Source organism: Anarhichas minor, unplaced genomic scaffold (genome assembly GCF_050575085.1).
Source record: "Anarhichas minor isolate MPS153535 unplaced genomic scaffold, ASM5057508v1 ptg000027l, whole genome shotgun sequence".
NCBI lineage: Eukaryota > Metazoa > Chordata > Actinopteri > Perciformes > Anarhichadidae > Anarhichas > Anarhichas minor.
Window position 1 is genome coordinate 5,288,905 of NW_027466473.1, and position 25,647 is coordinate 5,314,551.

Genomic DNA, 25,647 nt, shown 5'->3' on the forward strand with positions numbered 1-25,647 from the left:
AACAAGCAAGCGAACACCCTTCAAAATAAAATCAAGTTACAATTCACAAAACATGTATGCACTCTATTATTTATCTTTGTCGTCCAAGAACAATTGTAGGCTGCTTATAAAAAGGACAAAACAATAGCGATCATTTGGACTTGTTCGGTAGCCAGCATAACTATAACTTATGTGTTTGCCATACAAGCGTGACAACCTAACAGACTAGTTGGCATAGGAACATTTTTAGGGGGGTTATGACTAATGAAATGTCATACCTTGGAATATTTAGCAAAAGAAGGAAGTGAGTTTTTACATTATGAAGTTCTATATTTAGTTGTCCAAATAACACGTACTTTACTTTGAAAGAAATAAAACGGATACTGCTATTAGACGTATCATACTTGACAGCTAACTAGCGTTAGCAACATAGTAGGCTACCCTGAAAAGGGTTTCACCGCAAAAAAAACCCGAATATATTCTTAAACGTATAATGCAGAACCACTGCGCTGTGCCGAACTGTACTAGTGGTAAATCCGACCCTCCGCCACTCTTCAGGTTCCCGCATGATCCAGAAAGGTAACTATTGCTAAAGATGCTAAAGCAAACAGGAAGCTCTCAAGCTAACTTACGTTACCCCAAACGGCGTGTTTGTTTGTAATCTTACGTAAAATACGACTTGGCATGCATTTGAAATCGAGGGCAACTTTGGTTGACTTGTGGAAGTTTTGTTGAACATTTAATGCATTTGCCCTGTTGCTCATCGTTTATTAAACATATTACAAAATATAAAGAAGTCGCTATTTATCTTTCAACACGCATATTCAATTCAAAAGTTCCCCAGGCTCACGTGCGCTTGCTTCTTGCTAAACGTAGGAGGCACATCATAAGAAGTTTGGCAATTTGGAAAACGGTGGTGTTAAAAAATACTACTCATTTAACACTAAAACTATTTCTGCAGTTGCATGTAGTTATGCTCTAATTCCAACATCTGCAGCGGATGCCGACCTAATATCCTGGAAGGGCATGTCCATAACATTTGACCTTCTCCATAGCAGGAAACGCACAGGTGTGATTAATAACATTGACAACAACGGTAACCAGTTAGGTGAGCTGGTTAATGGGTCGTCGTATCGTGAATGCTGGCTGACTAGCATGGATTATTGGTACACTTCAAGGAACAAAGCCATCGTGAATAACATGCCTTTCACGTTGTCTCTTTCTGCCATAACAAGTCAAAATGTCTGCCCTAAAAAGATCAATTAGGACACTTTGCAAAACTACTGGTGTATGATTGTATTCGTCTCTACTTGGCTGCTTTAGTGACTTTACTTGTTGGTGTATTTCACTACACAATAAGCGTCTGTGTCCATCCATACGTTGCATATTCATTGCATCCACAGGAACATGCATTTGTGAATCAAACAAAAGAGTCACTTATTGTTAACACATTGGAACTTGTGTAACAGTCAACAGGTGGTGTGGTTTATAATAGCTCATGCTACCCTCAGTTAAAGGAACATCATTCCCTACTAACCAGAGATGAGTGTCCAGCCATTCAGTTTTAGGATTTATTTAAATACGTTCTATGCTTTTGTCTTTTGAGGTGTTGTTGACCATTAGATTCTCAGTTACTAGTAATTAAAGATGAGGGGGGGAAGAGGGCAGCATGTTGCGGTTGTTGAATGGACATAGCACACTGAACCAATACTGAATCTCAAAGCTAAAAAGTTCCATTGACCTTTAAACTTGCTTTTCATGTTGGTTTAACTTCTCCTTTCAGGTCCAAGAAGTGGGTTGAAAAATGCCAGAAGCAAGACATCATAGACAAGTCACCCGGCCAGCTGTACAGATACTACAGACTTTGTGGAAAACATTTTGAAACATCTATGGTCGAAAGGGTAAGTTATGTTTGCAAGTTACATCTGCTTTTTTTGATGGAATTGCAGAGGACAATGCGACTCCAGACATAGCAGAACTTTTAATGGAATTGCCAAACTTAAAGTCAAATGTGAAAAGCAGTTAATCCAGCCTTGCATATTATTTCACAAATTATTCAATTAATAGATCATGTTATGTAGTGCTTCATGTAGGTAACATAGGTTTTAATACAGGTTCAACATAAGTCAAATTTCTCATAGGTGATGTAAAATGAACCTTTCTGGCTTAACTTTGCTTTCAGAACGCTCAGAGTACAGTGTTGAAAGATGATGCCATACCGACTATCTTTGATGTACCGAGCCAACCTCAGAATGGACCGGTGAAGCGCAGTAAAGAGACGGTGAGTAAAAAAAATCTTAATTGATTTAAATGGGGTGAAATAATTTGTATGATTTGATTTTTATAGTTTCTATGTAATCACATTTTTTTTATTTGACTATTTATTATTGCAGACCAAAGATGATGAAAAGGACAGCAAGGGGAGAAAAAGTAAGTAAATATCAACGCGCACACATGCTTATTACTTGACGGTGAAAAAAATGACTTCATCGTTGGTCACATAATTGATTTGGTTTCCGTCTTGCAATCATTTCTCTTTCCCTTTTTAGAAACCAAGAAGTCTGAAGCAGACACCGCTGAGACAGATGTCCAGACACTCCCAGAGGAAGACGAACACAAAGAGTATCTCAAGTCGTTATTTGAAGTTCTCGTACTGCTGGGAGAGCAAAGCATTCCTCCGACGGGGCCTGGGGACGACAAACAGGATGGCCTGAGGTCAAGCAACTTTCAGGCATTGTTGGAAAATCGCATGAATTGCGGAGATGAAGTCCTCAAGAAGAGGCACGACGTGAACCAGGAGTGCTGCTCCCCGGCTCTGCTGAACCAGTTGATTGAGGTGTGCGAGAAATGCATCCGCAGTAAGTTGGTGGAGGAGGTTCGACAAAATGGCCATTTCTCATTACTTACTGACGACTTGGTGAAGATCTCGGGAGAATGGTTCCTCCCCGTCTTTCTCCGTTACGTGGATCAGTCTAACTGCCAGCGGGAGAGGTTTGTTGGATTCTTGTCCTTTGAAGGAGACGGAGATGCCTTAGCAGAGACACTGCTGTCTGAAATGACTGAAAAATGGGGCTTGGATATGGAGCAGTGTCGAGGCCAAGCCCACTCCTGCTCGGGGACACATTTTGGTAAAATGAAAACATTTGCTGCCAAACTGACGGAGAGGTTTCCTACGGTGGTGCTTACACAAAGATCTACTCGTACATTGAACCTGTCCCTGGCAAATGGCATGGCTTTGTCAGGGGTTCAGCTTGTCTTGTCCACCTTTAAGAAGATCGAGGCTTTCTTCAGTCAGTCCCCTTTACTGGTGTTGGAGTTGGAGCACGCCATTGCGATTTTCTACCCGGACAAAGAGGAGAAGGCAAAGGAACTGAAGGAGATCTGTGGAACCAGCTGGACCAGGCGACATGATGCGTTTGAGGTGGCTGTGGAAATCCTGGAGGCGTTACTACTCTGCGTGGACAGCGTTCACGACAATGAGGACATGAGGTGGAACGATCAAGTCACACACAACGCCTTAGAGATTTCAAAAGCACTGGCTGATTTTGAATTTGTCATGGCGCTGGTCGTGCTGAAAAACGCCCTGACACTGACGCACGCCTTTGGGAAGAACTTGCAAGGGCCAACAGCAGATGCCCACTTTGCTACAACCAGTTTAAAAGCTGTATTGCACACCCTGAAGGAAGTGTCTGACAACATCGACGTGTATCATGAGTTCTGGAACGATGAGGCCGTCAACTTAGCCGCTGCGATGGAGATCCCAGTCAAGGTTCCTCGGTCATTCCTGAGAAAGCACGAGTTAGAGGCTGGAGCCATACTGCCGGAGAGTCACTACAGGGAGCACCTGTCCGTTCCCGTGGTGGAGCACGTCATCAAAGAAATGACCGAAATCTTCTGCGAGGACCACCTGAAGGTTCTGAGATGTCTGTCACTGGTCCCCACTCTCATAGAGCAGAACAAGTCCACGAAACCCGAGGAAGAGAGTGTGCAAGTGTTTAAAAGCGACATCCCCAATGCAGGAACCCTCTCCGCCGAGCTGCACTGCTGGTGGGTTAAATGGAGCAAAAAGGGCAAAGGCGAGACCTTCCCGTCCAGTCTGTGTGAGACGCTGCAGCTGGCCGATGTGAAGTTCTTCCCAAACATGCTCGCGGTGCTGAGGCTGGTCGGCATCGTGCCAACCTTGGCTCTGGAGGACGGCTGCGATGTGGCATACAAGCGCTTCCAGATGTACATGGAGAACACGCCTGACAAATTCAAATCAAAAAGTCTCGCTCTTTTGAACATGAACTATGATGTTGTGTTTGACCTGGACTCAATGGTTGAGGTCTACATGAAGGCATACCCCGACAGGGAGGATGTGTCTTAGTCAGTTGTGATATGGTAGCTAAACCTCCACACAGGTGACCCACAGCTATGTTAACGTATTATCTAGCCCTCTTTCTGAGTTAGCATCTTCTGTAGGCTGTTTTAGTTTTTTGTTATAAAAATGTAGAGTGTAAATGAAAGAAAGAAAGAATGGCTTTAATTGAGTGGTGAATACCAAACATCTTCAAATTAAGTTTTTTCTACGCTCGTCCTTCATGCTGTTTTCATGTTGTGTTTTGGGGAGTGTTGCGTTCATGGTGAGTTGGAGATCAGGACAAAGTAGTGTGAGGATTAAAGTCTCCTCCTGTGAATAAGGCCCACAATTCTCAGCTACACCCGTGCTCTGTCACTATCCAGCTTGCTCATTTGGGTATTATATCTGCAAATGGAGTGTATGCGTGTCACTAGACAGCTGAGTCCCCGTCTGCTCTGAGACTCAAATTTCCACCATAGTGTTTGGTGTTAATCAAATCTGATATGATTGAAGACTAAAACCATTTGGACTACTTACTGTCTGCTTCAGTGGACGAATAATAATAAAATGCCCTTTCAGCCATGTTTCCTTCTCCACTACATGTACAAAGTTACATTTTTGAGTTGAATTGTTTCTTGTTGCCCTCCCTTTTCTTCAGGAGGTTGTTCTCCGATGGGAGCTGTTATCTCATCTGTTTTTTTTTTTCTCTATTTAATGAAATGTGGCATCACAACAGCCAATCATCTGCAGCTAAATACTTGTATGAATTACACTTTATGTGCAGAATACTGCAAGGGTTTAGAAAATAACTTTCTATAATTTGGATGCATAACTGTTCTTTTGTATAATAAAGCCATAAATGATTCAGCTGATTCATCTCTTGAATGATTTAGACCCTTTCACTGTAGACATTTTATATTGTAGCAGGAAAAGCACAGCTGTGACTGATGATAGCTGTATATCATTATGCATTCCAGTTCCTGGGCCCTGAGCAAGATTGCTATAGGCCTGTTGTGTGTTTTTCACTAGTCACTGTGGCAGGTCAAACATATTCATACTGTGCATGTTTATGTAAGACATTTCTAGACTGTTGCCAGTTAATGTATTTCTATCAGACATTTCAATTTAAAATATAAATAAAAGCAAATTACTTCCTATACTGTAGGTCCAGTCAATGTACACATTGTTCTTTTCTGCCAAGACACGTTAACAAAAATAATATAACGGATGACGGAAAACCTGATGCCGACTGTTTGAGATGACAAAAAGATTGCTAGGTGGGATTAAGAATACATGGTCAGACAAATTTAAATAGTCTACTGAAGAATAGATGTGTATCCAGGGTCTACGGAGGGCAACAGTAAGAATGAAATTCACCAAATCTATTTCACAAAGTGTGAACAAGAGGGAGATGCGATCCAAATCAGAGAGTCTCAAGTCAAAACAAGAGCAGTGCTGCACTTCAAGATATTGACGTAACTGTCAGAACTATAGATAGTTTAAATGTTTATCAAACGTTTCTGCTTATTGATTGAGCAGTGGTGGGCCGTCAGGGCCTGCAAGGCCTTCTCTGCTGGCCCTGACACAATCACAAAGTTATAGATAGTTTGCTCTCAGTTGCTCTGCTTCCAATGCAGCTTGTTTTAAGTAGAGCTTTTATCCAATCAGATTTCACCTCTGTGTCTCTAGGTAAGAAGAGAGGCCCGAGGCCTGCAGACTCACACGTGAATCCATGTGCAGTTTAAGTGAATGGGGACGATATTGTTGATTGTCAGTGTTCAACCAATCAGATCTTTAGTTTGACATGTTGGGCGTATTCTTAGACGTGTCAGAGCCTGCTAGCTGGCCTACAACTACGTGATTGGTCAGTGGGCTAGCGTGACATGTTGGGCGGTGACAATCCCAATATCTGCTGCCTCTGTGGAGCGACATTTTCAGCCTCAAACGCATTAAAACGTATTCAAGAAATACAACTAGGGAGGCTCGACTGTCTTCACTGGCGTCCATGAATCGAGAAAGACTTCTTACTGGAACTAAAACACACGGATGTACTGAACAACCGTGAGATTAAACTCTTTGTTAACAAAGAAAGGAGGATGGACTTTGTCTTTAAATAGTGAACAGCAGCTCTGGTAAGTTAAATGTGTTTGTTTGTACATCTGCAGTAGCTTTAATATGCTTGTTTATATATTATTTGTACAACTTGTTTTTATGAAGATGGATTTTTGTTTGGTTTTATATGTGATAGGAACCATTGTTACGTCCTACGTTGCTCTGGGGACATATTTAGCCGGTGCCAGTGTTGCCAACTTGCCGACTTTCTCGCTAAATCTGGCGACTTTCCAAAACCCTCATGGAGACTTTTTTTGTCAAAAGCTACTAGCGACAAATCTAGCGACTTGTTCTGGTGTTGTTGGAGACTTTTCTGGTGTTGTGACTCTGACGTTAAAGCTCACGTTAAAGCTGCCGTGAGCCGCTCCGCCGCACCAAAGCACTCACAGGCGGGTACTCTCACAGAAGCCTCGCGCAGCAGTCAGAGAGGAGACACAGTCTCGGCGTATTCTCTGCAGTTAGTGTATCTATAGGTGTTGAGCTTCATTTCTACACAAAACAAATAATAACCGTAGCTGTGTTTCAGCTGCAGGTCAGCAGTGAAGGCCCAGGTATAAAATGCACGGCCCGCCACTGTGCTTGAGTAATGCCAGGTATGATCAATGAATACCTAACTATATTTGCCGTGAAAAGTATTTCTATTGAACCACAAAGTTAAGGCGTTCCTTCAACAGCCGAAACAAGAGCTTCAATATAGACCATTAATACGCTGGCATTTATGTATTGATTTGTCACTGTAGTATTTTGGCAAAAAAATAAATAAATACCAGAAATTGAGAAAAGTAAAGAGCGTACTTTTGTCATTTTGTAATTCTTGAGTAAATTACATAAATTGGTTGCCTACATAAACATACACACTAGAAGAGTGTAGCTTTTCATAACGACACAATAATTCATGGACGGATATACCTACGAGGAGTTTTTTAGTTGGTACTTTGCTTTGGTTGTGCATACTACCAAATTTCCAAAAAAGTCCAGCAAAACCAGTTGACAAAGCTTTCGTCAAGGCTTTCGGGGTACCCTGGATTTCTAAGGAACTTGCACGCCTGGAATAGGATGTGAACTATCTTGACAGTTAAACTCTTTGGCCAGGCCCGACCGTGACATTCTGCCCTCTGCTGGTTAACATTTTCTACTGCACGGTGTAGTTCCTGGTTGATGGGATAACACGCTTTCGGCGACTCTTTGCTCACCACGCAACATCAACTTTTAAAAGCATGGAATAAGTAGGTTCTTAGTTTACCAAAGAGACATTAAGCGAAGAATAACGTTGAAACTCAACTGTGTCGGATGCAGGTTTTGCCCAAGGCATGGCTCTGTAGACTCCAGCAGGTTTGCTCACAGTAGGCTTGCCAGCTTGCAACCGCCAGCAAAGCTAGCTAACTCGCTAGCTAGCAACATTGCAGTCCAAAATGACTGACTGCTGCGCCGCAGCGAACTGTGATTATCAGCAAGGGGGATCCGAAAACTCTCCTCCACTTTTCAGCTTTCCCTTGGATCCAGAGCGGTAAGAGCTGTGCTTATTTCATTGAGACGTGGGTTTAAAACGAGCCTCTGAGCATGCAAAATGAATGTGTTAGCCGTCCACGGTTAGCACTGGCGCTAGCTTAACACCATGTTGGCTAACAGTGACACAACTCTGTGGAAAATGGCGCAGACTAACGTTACTCTTGAAAGAAAAGTCCGTGTGAAATAGACTCCGCTCACTCATTCCGGCTCGGAGACCGACACCAAAGTGCGATTTTGGCTGATATCTGTTTCTATTTGCGTCCAGTTATTTCACAAACAAAGAGAAAACATAGTTTAAAACTTTTTTGTGCTGTAATTTAAATTGCCATCAGCACACGACACCGACCACCTCGGTAGTGTGCTGGCGTTATGAGAGGCGCTGATGTTAGCTTAGCTAAATTAAAATACTCTCCATTGATACAGCTATTTGGCCTTATTGTGGCTTCCAAACTGCATCAATTACATTGCATTTTAATGTACAGCTCACTGAACAATAGCAATTGAAACTTATATGAACGTAGTTTTAACAGGTGATGTCGCCATGAATAAGTAGCAATCTAGCGCCCCCTTTTATCCCGCTGTTACCTCTCAACTCGCTGTTTTTTTTCGCTCTGCGATTGCTGTAGTATTGTGCAATAGGGATGTTATGTTACATAAAAACTAAAGAATTGATTTAAGGGCCGTGATTGAATGGCGGCTGCATTTTATCCGGCTGTATCGCAGTAGTGAGCGCGTGGACAGGAAATGTAACCTCCAAGCCACAGGAGAAACTACTAGATCACAGTCTGAGTGTTGCACTCCAGCCCTGCAATGAGTTTGTCTTTTTTTTGTCCCCTCCTTTCTGCTTTGTGTAGTCTTTTTAATCTTGCACCCGCCACCCACCCAATATCGTGTTAAATTGAGAGACGTAAATCTCATTTTCTTGTGGGCAAATCCACCCACCTTTATTCTGTGCATATATAATAAAATCAGTTGAAAGAAAGAGGAGGAATTTTATTATGAAAGTTGAAATAATGAAAGCAAAGAGCTCATTTGACTCATGAAAGCTTTTTAGCAATCAGTCACACCTTTTGTTCTTTCTTATTATATATTTGTATCGCGTGTTTGTACCTAATCCACGTAATTGTAGCAGTTCTGACCTCTTGAAGCATAACCACAGCGTGCACGTCTCTCACAGAGTTGTGTATGGATGTTATGTCTGTCTAAAAATGTATTTGAACTTGTATTTGCACAGTGATGAAGCCTAGCAATCTAGCCACAGCAAATGGCAGTTTTAGTTCAAACTAGCCAGTACAGTGGTTTGGACCAATGTAGTAATAGTGTCTGCAAACACTATATTACTAACATTAATAATCATTTGTTATACTGTTACAAACTAGATCAAGTAAGCAGCCTAGCTCAAGCAGCCATGTCAGTTATCTATATTTACCATTTAGACCTTCTACTCTGGGAACAGTTTAGTGGTGGCATTTAGGAGTGCAGAGAGTCACCACGCTCACCCATGTTCATCACAATGAACAGTTCTTAAATTGAAGCAAACCGTTTCACAAACTTTTGAAGAGCTTGTGAATGTTTGTCAAGTCATTATTTAATATGAGAGTACAGAATATTGATGCACAAGCGTTTGGACTAATTAGTTTGCATATTATGGTTGTGACACCTTTCCTCCTGGATTTTTCAGATGCCAGCTATGGTTGAACAACTGTCATCGCCAAGATCTGGCGTCAGAACCTCCTGAGCAGCTGCATAAGCTGTACAGACTGTGTGCAAAGCACTTTGAGCCCTCTATGATCACTCATCAGGTAAGAAGCAAATCTCTTGCCCATTACCCTTTGTGAATGTAATAATGATACTAATAATTTTCATTTTGCCCCCTGTTTTGTTATTATAGTACCTCCAGTGCTGTTCCTAGTGAGCAAATACTATATATTTCCATAACATTACCAGTTTATTAGGGTACACCTGATCGATCTAATGCACTTTAATACAACAGCCAAGTAATGATGCCAATCTTTGTGAAGCTTATAAGGTTAAAACACACAATGATTCTGATGTTCCTTGTGTACATGCACACGGTGGGGCGCATGTTAGAAACACATCTGTGCCATTAATCAATGCAATGCAATGCAATCACATGCAACTCGATGTATAACACAAGTTGGAGGTTTTTATTGCTATATATTGCTGATGTGGTTAGGTTTAAAATGACACCAACTTCCTTTAAACCGGCAACTAAAACACTTTGCTTCATTAGAGGGTTTGTTAATGCAAAGATGTGGGTCAGAAAAAGTCACATTTTTATTAAACAGCTGTTCAATTTAATATTTGTGTACCAAATGATGCCCAGTGCAACTGTATATTTAAGCCCAAAATCACGTGTAGTAAGTCGATTAGAAATCCCTGTTTCACATAGAATATTGAGGATTAGCGCCTTTTTGTCTTTCAGAGCGCCTCCAGTTGTGTCTTAAGGGAGGATGCTGTTCCAACAGTCTTTGACTCAACAATGCCTGTGAATAATCAATCAACCTGCAACAGGAAGCGAGCTAGAGATCCTGTAAGTGTTTCATTCACTCTTTAAATGTCTCTTCTGAACACTTTTCATCAGCCAATACGACACTAAAAATGCAAACATTTAATCATCCTTTCCACCTTCATAGTCTGAAGAGGATCCTACCTCTGTGAAGAAAACAAAAGGTACCGTAACTGGCTCACTTCATTAAGCCCTTTCAGTTGTAGTCTACGTTAGAATATAATGTATATATATTATATATTTATTCACAGATTGAATTAGCATTTTTTTAATAATCATCTCAGCCTTTCATTCAGGTTTTCTCTTTCCCATCAGAAAACACAGCCACAACAGAGGTGACAGAGGAGAGGAGAGAAGTACCTGCTGCAGTGCCTGAACTGCAAATCGAGAACCAAACCCAAGAGGATGGAGCCAGCTCTAAAGCAAAAGAGACTCTGAAAGTCTATTTCAAGGAAATCCTGGCACTTACTGGCTTCAGCATAAATGGTGCAAACAGCAGCACTGATGAGCCGATCGGAGGTACGAGAGGACAGCAGGCTTTCAATCGTATCTGCGTGGAGAAAATTGACAAGAAAGAAATCCTCCAGTTCAGCGAAGACCTCATGCGGGAGGAGATCCAAAACAGCCTCAGGCAGGCACGATTCTTTTCCATTCTGCTTCAGGATGTGACGAGTATAGAGGGCAAGGATCAGATCCCAGTTTTCATCAGGTCTGTCACAGTAGAAGGGTACCCACAAAAGCACCTCATCGGGTTCTTACCATGCGACATGGATACAGAGAATCTGTTTTACATGCTTCTGTCAGAGTTGCGAAACAAGTGGGGTCTGAGGATGGAGCACTGCAGAGGACTGACTTATCTGGTCACAGGCAGCATGTGTCAGAAAATGCGAGACCTTACCTCCAGGATTCTGCAGGAGTTCCCCCAAGTAGTTCTGTCACCAAGCGACCCATATGCCTTCAACATATGGATTATTCGCTGCATGCCCGTGCCCTCTATTCAAAGCGTTGCTAACACTGTAGAGGAGGTGGCCTCGATACTCAGGAGAACACCAGAACTGTGCAAAAGATTGGAAGGAAAGATCCAGATGACATATGGGCATATGAAAGGGGAAGTGGACAGGATCAAGGCAGCCGTCGCTGAGAATTGGGAATATGGCACCGATGCCTTCCAGACCATGTTGGACATCCTGGAGCCGTTCCTGAACTGCATCAACGAGATGATTTCAAAGGTAGACGAAGATACTGCTGAGCAGATGGCCAAGCTCAAGCCAGTTCTGAAGAATTTCAATTTCATCATCACACTTGTTGTTCTGAAGAACACCCTCTGTTGTGTGAGCATACTCAACTCGAGTCTCAGGGGAATAATTAGCATCAGCAGTACGTTGCAGTACACGATTTCCAATGCCTTAAAGCTGGTAAGCAAATACCAACAGGAGCTTGCAATATTCCACAGGAAATGGTTTTCAGATGCAATTGGCAGGGCAAAGAAGCTGGGAGTGGAGGTCATCAAGCCAGAGACGGACCAAGGAGACACGGCCGAAACGCCACTGGAGGACCTTTACAGAGAAACTCTGAGCCGGCCTATCTTGCAGTATCTTGTTGCAGAGGTGAAGAGAGTGTTCAGCACAGAGATGGTGAGGATTCTCCGCTGGCTCTCGTTAGTGCCATCTTACATGGCTGACCACAATTTCAGCATTCGCAGAGATAAAGTAGCAGACGCCAACTTGAACAACCTCGCAAGGCCTGACACATTCTACGAAGAGCTTGGTTGCTGGGAGGTGAAGTGGAGGCATGCGAGCAAGCGCAGAATCCTACCGACCACAGTGTTCGCAACACTCAAGATTCCAGATATTGGGTTCTACCCGAATGTGCAGAGCCTGCTGCGGGTGTTGGGCACTGTTCCATGTGTAAATGCAGAGGCAGATGTGTATGGTCAATACCATATGGTACTGGAGCGGTGCCACTCCTACCTGAGAGCCACACCAGAGGACCAAAGACAATGCAGCATGGCATACGTCTACGTGAACCAAGATGTGCACTTCAATGTCGAACAAATGGTGGACTCGTATGTCCAGAAGCATCCAGACATCCTGCAATTGCTGCAAACGGTTAGTCGATTTTCATTAGCATTACCCTCTTCAGTGATAAAACAACTGTTCTCCCTGAAATGACATTCTACTTTGTGTGTGTTTTACAGGATGATGACACAAAGGAGAAGCCTCCCCAAGGTGAGATGCCTTTGAAATAATTTCTTTAACATTTCAGCGTGCAGCCATTTTGGTGAATCACACAGCTATTCTATCACATAATACACCAAGGGGAATGTTCCCAAAATAAAGCTCTAGACATTTAAAAATGTGTTTTTGATCTAAATTACCATTGTACTCAAGTGGAAACAACTTGGGCAAGTTTAATGATAATTTCATTAAACTACAATCTTAAATATGCCAATTAGCTTATTTACTAATGTGTTAAACTGTGATGTCAACTCACTAGACCTTTTTCCACTCATTTCAGTTGCATCCCATGGGAACCATGCTGAAAAGGACACTGAAGAAGAATTACAGTTCCTAAACCTAGAGATGGATGCCGAAAGGCTTGTGGAGCTGAAGTGCGCAGAGACTGACCGAGATTCTCTTAAATCTGCTTTGCAAGCTGCAGTGACCGCTGCATACAGCAGCCAAAGCAGGCAACATGGTGATGCTTCTGCTCAGGAGGGAGAAGCCGAGTATGTGACCAAGTCTGAAATGAAAGAAGTTCTCACTGTGTGCGAGAAGGCCGTCAGGGAGGGAATCCTCTTGGAAGTGGGGACGTCATTTTTTTCCTTGTTCATCGACTGCGTTGTGAAGTTTGGGGAGAAAGACTATCTTCCACTCTTCCTGAGGTTTGTGGACAGTTTTGATGTCATGCGATTGGAGTTGATGGGATTCCTTGAGGCAGATCTTGATGTTGATGCCATGGTACAGCGTCTGCTGGAAATAGTAACCGTTGAGTGGCGTCTTGATTTGAAAAACTGTAGAGGTCAAGCATACTTGGGCTCTGGTGATGTTTCCTACAAGCTGAAAGCCTTTGCCTGCAAAGTCCAGGAGAATCATCCTCTTGCTATAAGCACACACTGCTCTTCTTACTCTTTCAACACATGGTGGTCAAAATCCATCCCAGTGCCTGCTGTTAAGAGAGCCCTGGATACATTCGAAGAGGTTTTGATGTTTTTTGGCAGCAGCGCTACTCTACAAAAACAGCTCGACCATGTGATAGCGTTTGGTCTGAGAGAGAGCTATGAAAAGGTCCAAGAGCTACAGGGGAAGTTCTGTGCCCTTTGGCAAGAGAAGCATGACTCGTATGAGGTGTTTGTGCAGATGCTGGAGCCCCTGGTTGAATGTCTGGAGAAAATCAAAAATAACCCACAGAGATGGAAAGCCTTTGTGTCCGACCAAGCTGTGGCACTCCTCCGCAAGGTAATGGAATTTGATTTCATCATTGCCATGGTGGTCCTGAAGAATACATCCTCTTTCACCAGAGAGCTGAGTGCAGGTCTCCAGAAGGACCACTTCAGTGCCGCATCCCAACTTTGCCAAATCAGTGGAATCGTGGCCACTCTGAACCGAGTAAAAACAAATATGAAGGTGTTCCATCAGAACTGGTTTGACGAGGCCTGTGCAATGGCACAGAGTCTAAGAGTGCAGATTGAAGTGCCTGAAAATGCCGTGCAGACGGCAAGAGACGGCATGATGAAGCCAGTCGGTTTTTACAAAGATGGCTTAAGTGTACCTCTAGTAGATAACCTCATCAATGCCGTAAAGGATCATTTTTCAGAGGACCACAAAGAAGCTCTCAACTTCCTCTCCCTCGTTCCATGCTCAGTCACAGTGAGTTACATGTTTGAGAGCCTGAAGTCGAAGCCTCCTCTCTACAGCGGTGATCTTCCTGATGCTGACAACTTCTTCACAGAGCTGTGCTGTTGGAGAGTAACATGGAAGACCAAAGTTGCGTCCGTGACCATCCCAGGCTCAATATTTCACACCCTGCGCCTGCCACTCATGCAGTACTTTGGCAACATCAATGCCCTGCTGAGGATCATGTCCGTGCTACCAAGCACAGCGCTGGAGGACTGCGGTGTCATAATGCGCCATAAGAAGTTCAAAGAGTATCTGAGAAACACAAATCCCAAAAACAGGTCCCCGTGCTTGGCTATGCTGCAGGTGGGCACGGACTTCAGCAGAGACCTGGACCGCATGGTGACCCAGTGTTTGAAGGTTACTCCACAAGCTTTGGAGGGTATATGTCTGGTACGTGCTTGTGTTCTTTCATAGAAATGGCAGTGTGTTACATATTCATTCCCGATATTTTATTAATTCTGAATGCCGGACTAATTTGTATTTCCCTCGGTGTATTCACAGGACAAGGAATCCAAAAGTTTCAACAGAAACTCTGAAAACAATATGGAAGGTATGATTGTTTACATATGTTTTTTTTATTTTTATATTATTACATTTAGTACACTAACTTTTTTTTCTCCATAATTTCAATGTTTGTCATAACCACTGTTATGTTTTCTCCCCCCCCCCCCTGATATATTTAGTTGATTGTGTCAAGGAGGAAGCTGAAGAGCCTAAAATGAATCAATCTCCTGACAAAGTTGAGGACCAGGACATGAAACCAGCAGATGAGAATGGGCACTCGGGAGATAATCGTCAAAGTCTCGCCACGGTATTCAAACTGGCCACACTTCTGGGGAAAAAGAATAGCGGTCTCTCTGACCTCTCGGAGGAGGACCGAGAGCTTTTCATCCAGGAGCTCAGCATGTGCCACTGGTTTGGAAATGAGGGCAAATGGGCGCCTTCTATAGGTGACGATGAAATGGTGAACCTCCTCATAAATGGAATCAGAGATGTCATACTCAAGGAGATACAGGAATCACCGTTCTTCTCACTTATCACGGACAAACCTGTTAAGATTGACGACAAGATCCACCTGCCTGTTTTTGTCAGGTTTGTTGGAGAATCGGCTCCAAAAGTAGAGCTCATGGGTTTCTTACCATTTGATGAAAGCTGTCATGTTGATACACAAGCGAATAACCTCGCAAAGATTCTCACCGAAGACTGGGGCTTACCAATGTCTCAGTGTCGTGGACAAGCATTCATGCACTTGGGCTCAGGTTATCAAAGCCTGAAGAAAATGTCTTTGGATTTCCTCATGAGCTATCCTCTCGCTGTTGTGACACCCAGCGAGTCTTGCGGCCTTGCCCATTGGCTGGCAGGAAGTGTGCCTTGCCCTTCAGTAGCAAAAATGTTGGACATCACAGAAGACCTGCTGCTGTTCTTTGATGAATCTCCTTGTCTGGAGGGACAGCTGGCACAAGCTGTTGATGAGCTATTGAATTTGCCAAGAGAGGCCCTGGAGGAAATGCCAGAAACATGTTGCTCGAGGTGGAAAAAGAGAGAGGACTTCTTTGACATACTCGCTGACACATTAGAGGGCATCCTCAGCTGCCTTGATGCTGTTAGCTCGAGTGCCATAGGTGCCAAGTCAATGCATGCACAAGTTCTCTCCACCGCTCTGAGAAATCTGGATTTCATTGTCACCCTGGTGATTTTGAAGAATGCTTGTGCTCCCCTACGTAACTGTAGCACTGTCTTCCGCTGTGGAAACCCTGCTGATATTCTCTGTGAAGTGGAAAAAATCCCCTCGATCATAGAGACTCTTAACAAGATGTTAGACAATGTGAGCACTCTGCACTCCACTTGGTTTGAGCAGGCATTCCAGCTAGCAACCAAGGTAGCTCCTGAACAAGTGTGCTTCTCAGAGGAAGCCAACAGCTATGAATCTCCTGAGATCTACTACAGAGAGAATCTGAGCGTCCCTCTCCTCAAAAGTCTTGTAGACGAAATGAAGTACAGCTTCTCAGACAGCCACTTAAAGGCCCTGTCGGTCCTGTCCTTACTGCCCTCCTGCAATCCACAGCCCATTGTGCCGGAGACCACAGACAAGCCATTCAGCCTCTACCTTGCAGATCTCTCTGAGCCGGAAGCAGCCGAGCAGGAAATCAACGCATGGGCCACAGTCTGGGAAGAGAAATACCAGGATGCTGCTCCTCCATCATCCATCGCTGAAACACTAGTCCATCCTGAGTCGATAAGCCACCCAACTGTTACCTCACTGCTTAGGCTAGTAGCGGTCCTGCCCAGTGTCAGTATGGAGTGGGACCTGATGAAGACCACTCTGAATTCCATGAAGGATCTGTTAAAAAACACTGTATGCAAAGGCAGCAGAAAGGACCACGTGGTGCTCCTCTCTCACTGCACAACTCTGCAGAGACTGCCCGAGGTCATTGAGAAGTGTATGGAGGTTGATCCAGAGAGCAGTCCATGTCTATCCCAGGTAAATTAACAATGATTTAAGAATGTTCTTTGTTTCTTGACCATGTTGTAAAAGAAAACAAAGTTAGAACATTTTAACAGCCATTCTAATCATCACCACATGTTCTTTTAGGTGATGGGAACCTTGCAAAGACTGAATTTGGACAGCGGTAAGTCCATTCATGGCAACTTTATTATCAAGAATCCAATTGTCTTTGATTGTAATTATGAGATGACAAAAAAATGCATTTGTATGTGAGGCATGAACATTTATTTTCATTTTTTAAAGCAGGGGGCTTTAAAGCAGAACCAGCACCACCAACAGAATCGCACGCCTCCATCGTAGCCGAGAAGCCTCCTGGTGGAGAGGTGAAATCGGCTGATAATGAAGTGATACTGGAGGTCGCACAGGGACCAAGAAAAGCAGTGTCTTTCTATGAGCCACAACTGCGTGAACAAATCCTCAAGGAACTCTGGGACTCTCAGTTCTTTACAGTTATAACTGAGCAAGCTGTCGTAATTGACGGCGAGCTCTACGTCCCGTTGTGCATCAGGTACTTAAACAAAGAGGACATCCAGTGTGAGGAAACACTGGCTTTCATCCCTTTTGGCGAAGACACAGTTGTCTTGGCAGATGCTATTGAGAGTGCCCTGTCTGAGAAGTGGGGGCTCAACATGGAGTACTGTAGAGGGCAGGCCTTGCTGAGTGTTGGTGAAGTCGGAGCTCAGATGAGGGCTGTAAGTTTAGCCATAGCTCAGAAATACCCCCAAGCTGTAAGAACAGTCAGCTCTGCGTTGTCTCTTAATGTATGGCTGGCTAGGTCGTCTCCCGCTGTAGAAGCAGCGGACGGAGCAGTTCTCATAGGTAAAATATTGCATTGGCTCACAGAGGATGTAGAACGCCAGAACAAACTGGAAGACATGATCATTCACGTGTTCCAGCAGGATGAGGTAAAGGGCAACGAGCTGAGGGACAAGCTCATCAAAAACTGGGAGAAGAGTCATGACATGCACGAGGTGATGGTGGAGGTTTTAGAAGCTGTCATGCTCTGTTTGAATGAGCTGAAAGGGGAGGGAAGTGCTTCGAACCGGCAGCAAGCATCGCAGTTGTTCGATGCGATCCGAAACTTTGAGTTCATCCTGTCAGCCGTGGTGCAGAAGAACATCTTGAGTGTCACTAAAAAGCTAAGTCAGTCCCTGCTGGGAAAACCCTTAGACATGTTGCTTGCTGTGAATCATTTGCCTGACCTCAAAGCATCCCTCAGTAAACTGAAGAGTGATATTGACACCCATCACAAGGCCTGGTTTGAGGAAGCCACTGCGCTGGCCTCTAAACTCCATGTAACAATGATGCATTCAGTGCTTCTAGAGCCATTGAGTGAGTTTTACAAGGAATCAGTAAGCATGAAGGTCGTAGAGCACTCAATAGCAGAAATTGACGACCTCTTCACAGAAAAGGTATTGGATACCTTGAGGTGTCTGGAGATTGTGCCTTACGCAATGTCCAAAGTAGAAACCAGCATTCTTAGCGGTCTTGTGTTCCGCCTGTACAAGGAGGATTTGCCAGATCAGGTCTCGCTTCACACTGAGATGAAGTCGTGGAAGGAGAAATGGTTGGATCCCCTGGCAGGCTATCTCCCGACTACCGTGCTCGATACGCTCAAGACGTCGCAGATAAGAAGTTTCAGTAACATTGAAACTCTCCTCAGACTCCAGGTCATCTTGCCGTTTTCAAGGAGGGAGAGCAACTTTAGGCAGGGAAAAAGAAGCTTACAGGAGTTCATACAGCAGGAAAAGCGACCCCTCACTGAGCTACATCCTCTGTAAGAGATGCAGGTCTTCCGTCACTAGCTGGCAGATTTGAGCGCCAACCATACCTAAGAACTAATGTGTCTCAACCCTAATTGAGGTCCCATGTTCTGAACTCAATATTTCTGTGTACATTATTGATCTGAGTTCTTTGAGATTTCCTTTTGTTGTTATCATGCAAACTAAGCCCTATGTTCATTTTTTTTTTTTTTATCCTGTAGTTTGTACAGTTTTACTGCTCAATGGGACCAATGTCTTGGCAAAAAAAAAGAGCAATGCTTGTGTGCCTTGATGCGAAACGAATAATTCACCCCATGTATCATGATAATTCAGATGTTGAATAATGTCCCATTGGCGTTGGCTGACTTCTGTATCGCGGTCATGACCTTATTATTATGATTAAATGCACCCTTAACCTTTCCTGGGCACAAATAGAAATGGTTAGTTCCATCATGTCTTCTGATGATTTCTCATGTTTCCTGTCTCTTTGCAGGAATGAATTTGCTGTAAACGTATCTTTTGAAAGAATGTTTCCTCAATAGGAAAACCTTCATATATATTTGTCAAAAAAAGTAATAAAATTCTCCAAAAATATTTTTTGGCTTCTGTTTGTCTTTTTTTCTTTTCTTTTTGAAAGATGGATGTACAGTCGTCCTCCATATGTAGTCATGTCTGTAAGTCAACACAAGATGGCGCAGTGGGGCTGTAAATGGCCTGAAGAGGAAATAACTGGATCTGGTCAGATGTGTTTCTCTAAATACATGAATATACCTGCCAGTTTATCACTAAATGTAATTTGTAAATGTTGAATCATAATACCTGCAGGAACGGTTTTGCAGTAATTCAATTTTTTAATTGATCCAAGAAGGTCCCATTGAGATACTAGATCTCTTCTGCCAGGTAGTCCTGGTAATGAAGTCCAGCTGGGCAGATGGAAGTCCACGTGCAGTTATTCTGTTTAGTATTACTCTTTTGGTAAACTAAAAAATGCACAACTGCAAACAACCTATATGAGTTTTGAATGTTTTTTTTTAAGCTAAAGTATAATTTGCTGCGATAAGCTTATGGGGCATTCCAATCGTGTTCAATACAGTCTGCCGGTGTTAATGATTGCTGGCTGGCAGTTCACCCTCTTGGGCATAATCTGTATTAAATTAAAAAAAAATTAAAACTTTCATGATTCACTCACCGATCAACAAGGATGTGGGTTTGGAGGGAGGGTTGTTAAGGTCATACAACCACTGTATTATCTCAAGATACCTGGTAAATATTTATTTTACAATTACCTTTTGTCCTCAAAGTGTAAGGCTTCTGCAATGCTGGGTATGCGAGAGAGACCGGTTCAACTCGTATTTGCCAGTAATGCAAATCGAGGCTTCGGGGCTCCATTGTGGCTCTGTTAATATGTAATTTTAAGAACAAGTGTATTCTGTGAGTGCTGTGGCACGGTGTCTGGCTTTCTTGTCAATTATTTGCTATGAATTCCAATCTGGTGTATAAGCCTTCATGAGAGGAATTGCAATAACACACAGCTTTTGAACTGATGATTTCAAAAGCAAGGGCCTGTTAGACGTTAGTGTGTACGGCCTTGTTTTAAATAAGCCATGCGTTTTCTTTCATATAACTGTAGGCCAATACCAATGTCTGCCCAAATGTTATACTGAATTTAAAGCTGATGACAAATAGCTACAATAGCTTTCCTGATTTATTCTAGTTTTCTTCACTAGAACAGCTGGCAATATGCCGATCTTATTAACTGAATGAGGCTATACTGACACAATACCCCAGGGCTTATTTAAGTCACTTTAAATTCAAGTTAAATACATGATCCAGAGGACTAAATTGATTTATTTCCCCCCCGTTTTCCCCTGAAATATTCTACAGGTTTCATGAAAACAAAGACCACTGCTGTTAAAAACCCTTCCACATACATAAACTCTGTGTTTGTTGACGTGAAGCTGCCTTATCTTTTAACACCGTTAACCCCACTGAGTGCACTTTTTTTTTATAGAAACATGTATTCTTCCTGTGAGCTGTAACAGCAGATGCCTCCCTGACAAAGCCCTGATTGTCGGTGCTCAGCTCAGTGTGAAAAGGAGCATCTCCGTGTCCCCGCTCAGCTGCTGAGCAAACGGATCTGTCTCCTCTGTGCACGGGGCCCCACAGCGGCTACATGCAGCACACAGGCATCGTCTCGTAACCCCATCCCTACGCTCTCTCCTCCAAGAGCGACGTGCCTCCTCCAAGCTGGGTTTCATTTATTTACACGTTGGATGCAGAGGTGGACTTTGTTATGGTTTAAATCCTCAGGTGCAGCCGGTGTGCTTGAGCATGAAGAACACATCCTCCATCTTTAAGCAAAACAAGGTATTGCCATAATTGACCCGTGCACCAGGTTTCCTGCTGGAAGTCAAGGTTCTGCACTGATGTAAGACCCGTGGCACTCCGTAATCATGTCCATACACAGCCAGGATTTAACTACACTCTGGAGGGGAAGACACAGGGCTTAAGTGGATTTTATTTCAAGGTTCCCTTTCAGGGAAAATTGGCAGCACAGGCCGGGATTCAGATCCTCGCCATATTACGAGCAAAACTTTTGGTTTGAATTATTCAGATGTCAGCTCGTTGATTGTTCTCTTTAAGAACACATCATTTGTACTTGCCATAAAGCTACAGGATTTAAACTGTAAGTGAAATGTGAAGGGCTGTCTTTGGTGAGTGTGTTTAACCGCTACTGAGGTGTAGAAGGGATTATCCGATCATAAAGCAGTACCTGTGCAAAAGCATGCATTTATTTGGGCCTGAAACTTGCAGCTTGGTATTTCAAATGCTTTTGTAATCCTCAAAGAAGTAGGATTTAATCATTTATAAGGATGATCTGGTGCTCTCACGCCTCCACCAACCGCAATCTAAAGGGCCAAATTCATAAGAACCAGATGCATCTATAGCACTGTCTGGAGGCCTGCAGGCGGGCTGATGCCTGTCCTTGTGATTCGTCTAACGCTCTTCTTCTTTACCAGGACGTGCGATCGGTGACCACCCCCCAGACTCTGCTGAAGCCATCACCCCACCCACATGGCTTACCTCAACCCCCTCTGCCCTCAACACCTCTTGCTCTTCTTCAGCAGCACCTCCTCAGACGCAGCGATGTGGCTTCGTACGGCGTGATGAAGGACCTGTGTGAGACAGCGCTTGACGCTGGAAGCGATGTCTCTCTTTATAGGGAAAATACACCCCGAAATATAACTCACATGTGTTTGTTCTGCCGTGATGTATGGCTCGGTTTATAATTCACGACTTGGACCAGATGAACGTCAAAGAGACGGAGATGATGTCACGAGACATATCGTGCAGCTGCTCCACAGACAGTAAATAATAAAACAAGATATTAATATAATATAATAATCCCAAGATATTTTAGTGGATTATAGGTTTATGGTAAGCGCTGCTCTACATTTAAATATAATTTACTGGAGGACTATATCTATTGATACAGTCACTGATTGTGTCAATGAAACAAATCCAAATCCTGTCACCCGATGACATCATCAACAAATGTCTCGATCTTCTAAAATGACTTCATCACTGGAGTAAACAAATGCAAATAAAATGCTCTATTTTAGGGTGTATTTTCCCTTTAAAGCGTGTTTTGTTCTCATGAAGTGAATGGACCCATTTAACTCAGATTTATGACAATCTGATGATATGACAGGCCCGTGATGTGATTAATTACTTGTGTTACTGGAATCCTCTCCTCTCTTGGCTGGTTAACCCACAACGCAGGCAACCTTTCGTAACCCTTTAGGTTTTTTTTTGGGAAATGGTCCTCCGGTGCCGGTGAACTCCTGGGCTTCATGAGCACACAGGCCCTGGTGCAGGCTCCCTGTAGGACCACATGACGTGTTCAAAAGTGCCACCCATCTGTCACTTGAAAGGGGCTCCGTCCTCAAAGCACAATAGAGACAGAGGTTGTAAACAAATGGCGTACGAAAGATGTGGGTCCAGTCAGGCAGATTGGACGAGGCTTGTTGTTTCTGAGGCGATCCCCACTGTGAGCTTTCACAGGAGGGACACCGGAGGGTGATTGGATTTTCACATGGCTGATCCGAAAGCTGTCGCTGTCGCTCTGCAGGTCTGATTTGACCCTTGGAATACCGTTGGTAATCCATAACGTTCTTGTTATTTGTCAATAATCAGCTGGCAGCAGAGCCCTGCACCGTTCACCGTTTGGTTGGGGATAAGAGGCTGGATGAAAGCTAACCGTTACGGATGTGGTTCACCGATGGTTTCCATTTGAAAATTCCCTTTTAAGTTCTGGCTTTATTGTATTTATGTTGAGCCTGTTAATCAAAATCCTGGCTTTGATTTTGATTGGAAATCTATCCACGGTCAAATGGGTTGAGTTGGTAATCGAGAACAGACAGAATGAACGTACCTCATCAGAGATGAACCTTTATTAGTTTATCATTGTGGTCATTTTATCAAAAATTGACAAAATAAAAAGGGAGATTTTCAGATTTAAAAAATAAAAAGATGGCAGTGTGCTTATTATGACCTTTTTTTCCGACGAGGGTTTGGCATTAAAACTGAACTAAGTTTAGAACATACATCTACTTCGTCGTCTTTCATCTCCCTTTTAAATCTTGAAACATTTATAGGAGCAAAGAAAATAGATTTAAAACATTCAACATTTTTATTTGAAAATATTAGCGCTGATCATTGGAGCCCAGTTTGGGTTTATCTGAATCCCGATGGGAGCATGGGAGGATTTTCCAGGGGCATAATAGTAACTCTGCACCATTCAGTCTCTGATCCTCCTGGGTGAAAGTTGAGTGCCCCCCCCCCCTTTTTACTCCGTGAGCCTCCAGATTTGTCATATTGGCTCGAGCCTCTTGAGATCTGCGGCACAATGGCTCAATGCGGTGAGACCGAGCACTCATTGCTCTCAAACATTATGCCAGAGCTGGGCAAACGCCATTCTTTATTCAAGCAACTTTAAAAACTGTATATTTTTTCCTAAACATTTAAACCGTGACACTTTTGCAACACAAGAATTGTGATATCCAATTTTGCACATGCAGCGTTTTACCAAAGGCAAATAAAGTACTGTTTCTATTTATGTGCATTTACAGTTTGTGTTCTTGAAATATTTCATTGGGGTTATGATATCCCATAATTTAAAGGGATTTATCTAATTTACTGATTGAAACTCATTTGAAAAAAAACTTCCAGCTCAGCCTCAAACCACATCTGGATCAAACAACAGTGTGCCGAGAAAAAGAAGAAAAGTAGAAATAGAAATAGAATGTAAGTTTTGGAAACTTTGAAATGTTTTTACTGTTAATATAATAGGGCAACTTTTCATGCACATTGTAGGTTTTCCTCCAGTAATCCCACCATGTCGAAAGCAGATTATCGTGACAGTTAAAAAGGACAATGTAACTTTATCTCCGTAGAGACGGGTTTGATCCTAAACGCAGCTCTGATTCTGCCATTATGTGACATGAATTATTTCATTTTCATGAACTCCAGCGGCTCGCTTATCCCCCCCTCCGTCTCCCTCAGAAGGTGTTCACCTCCACCGCGTTGCTTAGAAGGTGAGATGTGAAGATCAAGGGGCTGTGTGTTGACCCTAGCTCAGGAATGGAGAGCCTGAGTGTAAAAAGTCTCTCGGGTAGGACGGGCCCGGTCCTGCTGGAAGCTCCAACGACTCACACACACACACACACACACACACACACACACACACACACACACACGCTCCGACCTGTGCCCATTCGCAGTTGACTGCCATGTAAAACACTGGAACCCCGGGATCACAGCCCCACTGTAAACATGGAGCTCTCGTACCGTGTGTAAAACGTAACAGTGGACCCTGTTTGGCCAACAGATTCCAGCACACGATCCGGGTGTTCCCCAGAGGAAGAGGGCTTGTTGTGATCTGTAAATGTGTCCGCTCCAGAGACGGCACGACAACACCTGATCTGCTGTTTCCCCGGGCGGAGCAGCTAGCAGTGCACGAGGGCCAGCCGTGTTAGCTACACCAGTCTCAAGGTCAAGGTCTGGACAACAGCTCACTATTGCCTTTGTCTGAGCGCTGGAGGTGCGGCAGATTCTCTGGGAAACTGCACGTTACTTTCCCCACAGCTGGCTCTGCAGCGTATCACTTACAGTGTGGTTCATATTTAAGGAAATCAGCCGGTGCAGGAAAATTAGATGTGACTTTAAGAAGGTTTTATTTTGAAAAAATGTAAAGAATACATGTTTGGTAGCATTAGCAAGCGCGTGTGTGCGCTTAGAATACCGCATTATCATGTCACATTGTATTACAGTACCTTGTAACTATTATATGGTATTTTCACAAATTAATAAAAAGAGTGTCGTTGGGAAGTCAGAGCATGTTCACATTTCAAATTGGAAATTATTCCCGTATCTAAAAAACCGATAATATATCAGTGCAGATAAAAGGGTGTGTCTGTGCCTATACTCTTAGAAACATCTATTATGAAGTCACTGTGCAGGGCAGAGTTTTACCACAGACCTCAATGGATTTGGATGAAAAGTACGAGGGACCTTTTCAATTTTAAGAATTATTCAATTATTTCATATTTGTTCGCCAAATGGCTGCACGTTTGAAATCAATGGATACAGTAGCCTACATGTCTTGTGTCATTTCAGGTTTTTTTTAACAATAGTGGCACTTTGCCCTCCATTATACCAACACCATATCTGTGAATCCTTTTTTAATCTTAAGAATTAAATATGAAATAACGTTTGGTATTGAATGTTGTCCTTTTAACACTATTGTTATAATTATAGCAATTGTTGTGGTGCTAAAATTGATATAGAAAGGCAGTATAACTATTTATAAAGACGATTGAAAACTATACTTAACTGAGATGTTTTTGGTTTATGAAATAATCTATTACACACCATTTAATAGGTTGTATATTCTGTTCTATTCATTTTACAGTCGTGCAATATACCCTGTATGACTGATTGGTGTCATG

The 25,647-nt window shown here is 43.1% G+C and overlaps 2 protein-coding genes across 5 annotated transcripts; both read left to right on the top strand.

The window, feature by feature from the left end:
* Positions 1 to 349: 349 nt before the first annotated feature.
* On the top strand, positions 350 to 5,183 carry thap12a (THAP domain containing 12a). Of its 2 annotated transcripts, XM_076101129.1 has the most exons (6): positions 429 to 558; positions 977 to 1,048; positions 1,763 to 1,880; positions 2,162 to 2,260; positions 2,373 to 2,409; positions 2,529 to 5,183. In XM_076101129.1, exons 3-6 carry the CDS (start codon positions 1,869 to 1,871, stop codon positions 4,343 to 4,345), a joined length of 1,965 nt encoding a protein of 654 aa, XP_075957244.1. In that variant the 5' UTR covers positions 429 to 558; positions 977 to 1,048; positions 1,763 to 1,868; the 3' UTR covers positions 4,346 to 5,183. The 2 variants fall into 2 exon arrangements, with proteins under 2 accessions (XP_075957243.1, XP_075957244.1); XM_076101128.1 differs by lacking the exon at positions 977 to 1,048 and having other exon boundaries at positions 350 to 558.
* A 2,394-nt stretch (positions 5,184 to 7,577) lies between these two features.
* LOC142959725 (uncharacterized) lies at positions 7,578 to 19,231 on the top strand. Of its 3 annotated transcripts, none has more exons than XM_076101127.1 (11): positions 7,578 to 7,656; positions 9,621 to 9,741; positions 10,386 to 10,493; positions 10,597 to 10,633; positions 10,785 to 12,577; positions 12,667 to 12,697; positions 12,987 to 14,758; positions 14,870 to 14,918; positions 15,052 to 16,850; positions 16,962 to 16,998; positions 17,118 to 19,231. In XM_076101127.1, exons 2-11 carry the CDS (start codon positions 9,727 to 9,729, stop codon positions 18,653 to 18,655), a joined length of 7,179 nt encoding a protein of 2,392 aa, XP_075957242.1. In that variant the 5' UTR covers positions 7,578 to 7,656; positions 9,621 to 9,726; the 3' UTR covers positions 18,656 to 19,231. The 3 variants fall into 3 exon arrangements, with proteins under 3 accessions (XP_075957242.1, XP_075957240.1, XP_075957241.1); XM_076101125.1 differs by having other exon boundaries at positions 7,579 to 7,937; XM_076101126.1 differs by having other exon boundaries at positions 7,579 to 7,937; positions 17,121 to 19,231.
* The last annotated feature ends 6,416 nt before the right edge of the window (positions 19,232 to 25,647 follow it).

What these genes read in the sequence shown, in the direction of transcription:
- thap12a (XM_076101128.1), top strand. Translation starts at nt 473, where the DNA reads ATGCAGAACCACTGCGCTGTGCCGAACTGTACTAGTGGTAAATCCGAC. An exon ending in TTCCCGCATGATCCAGAAAG is followed by an intron (nt 559 to 1,762) that starts GTAACTATTGCT and finishes TTCTCCTTTCAG; the next exon opens with GTCCAAGAAGTGGGTTGAAA. An exon ending in AAACATCTATGGTCGAAAGG is followed by an intron (nt 1,881 to 2,161) that starts GTAAGTTATGTT and finishes CTTTGCTTTCAG; the next exon opens with AACGCTCAGAGTACAGTGTT.
- LOC142959725 (XM_076101125.1), top strand. Translation starts at nt 7,843, where the DNA reads ATGACTGACTGCTGCGCCGCAGCGAACTGTGATTATCAGCAAGGGGGA. An exon ending in AAAGGAGAAGCCTCCCCAAG is followed by an intron (nt 12,698 to 12,986) that starts GTGAGATGCCTT and finishes CACTCATTTCAG; the next exon opens with TTGCATCCCATGGGAACCAT. An exon ending in GCAGTCCATGTCTATCCCAG is followed by an intron (nt 16,851 to 16,961) that starts GTAAATTAACAA and finishes ATGTTCTTTTAG; the next exon opens with GTGATGGGAACCTTGCAAAG.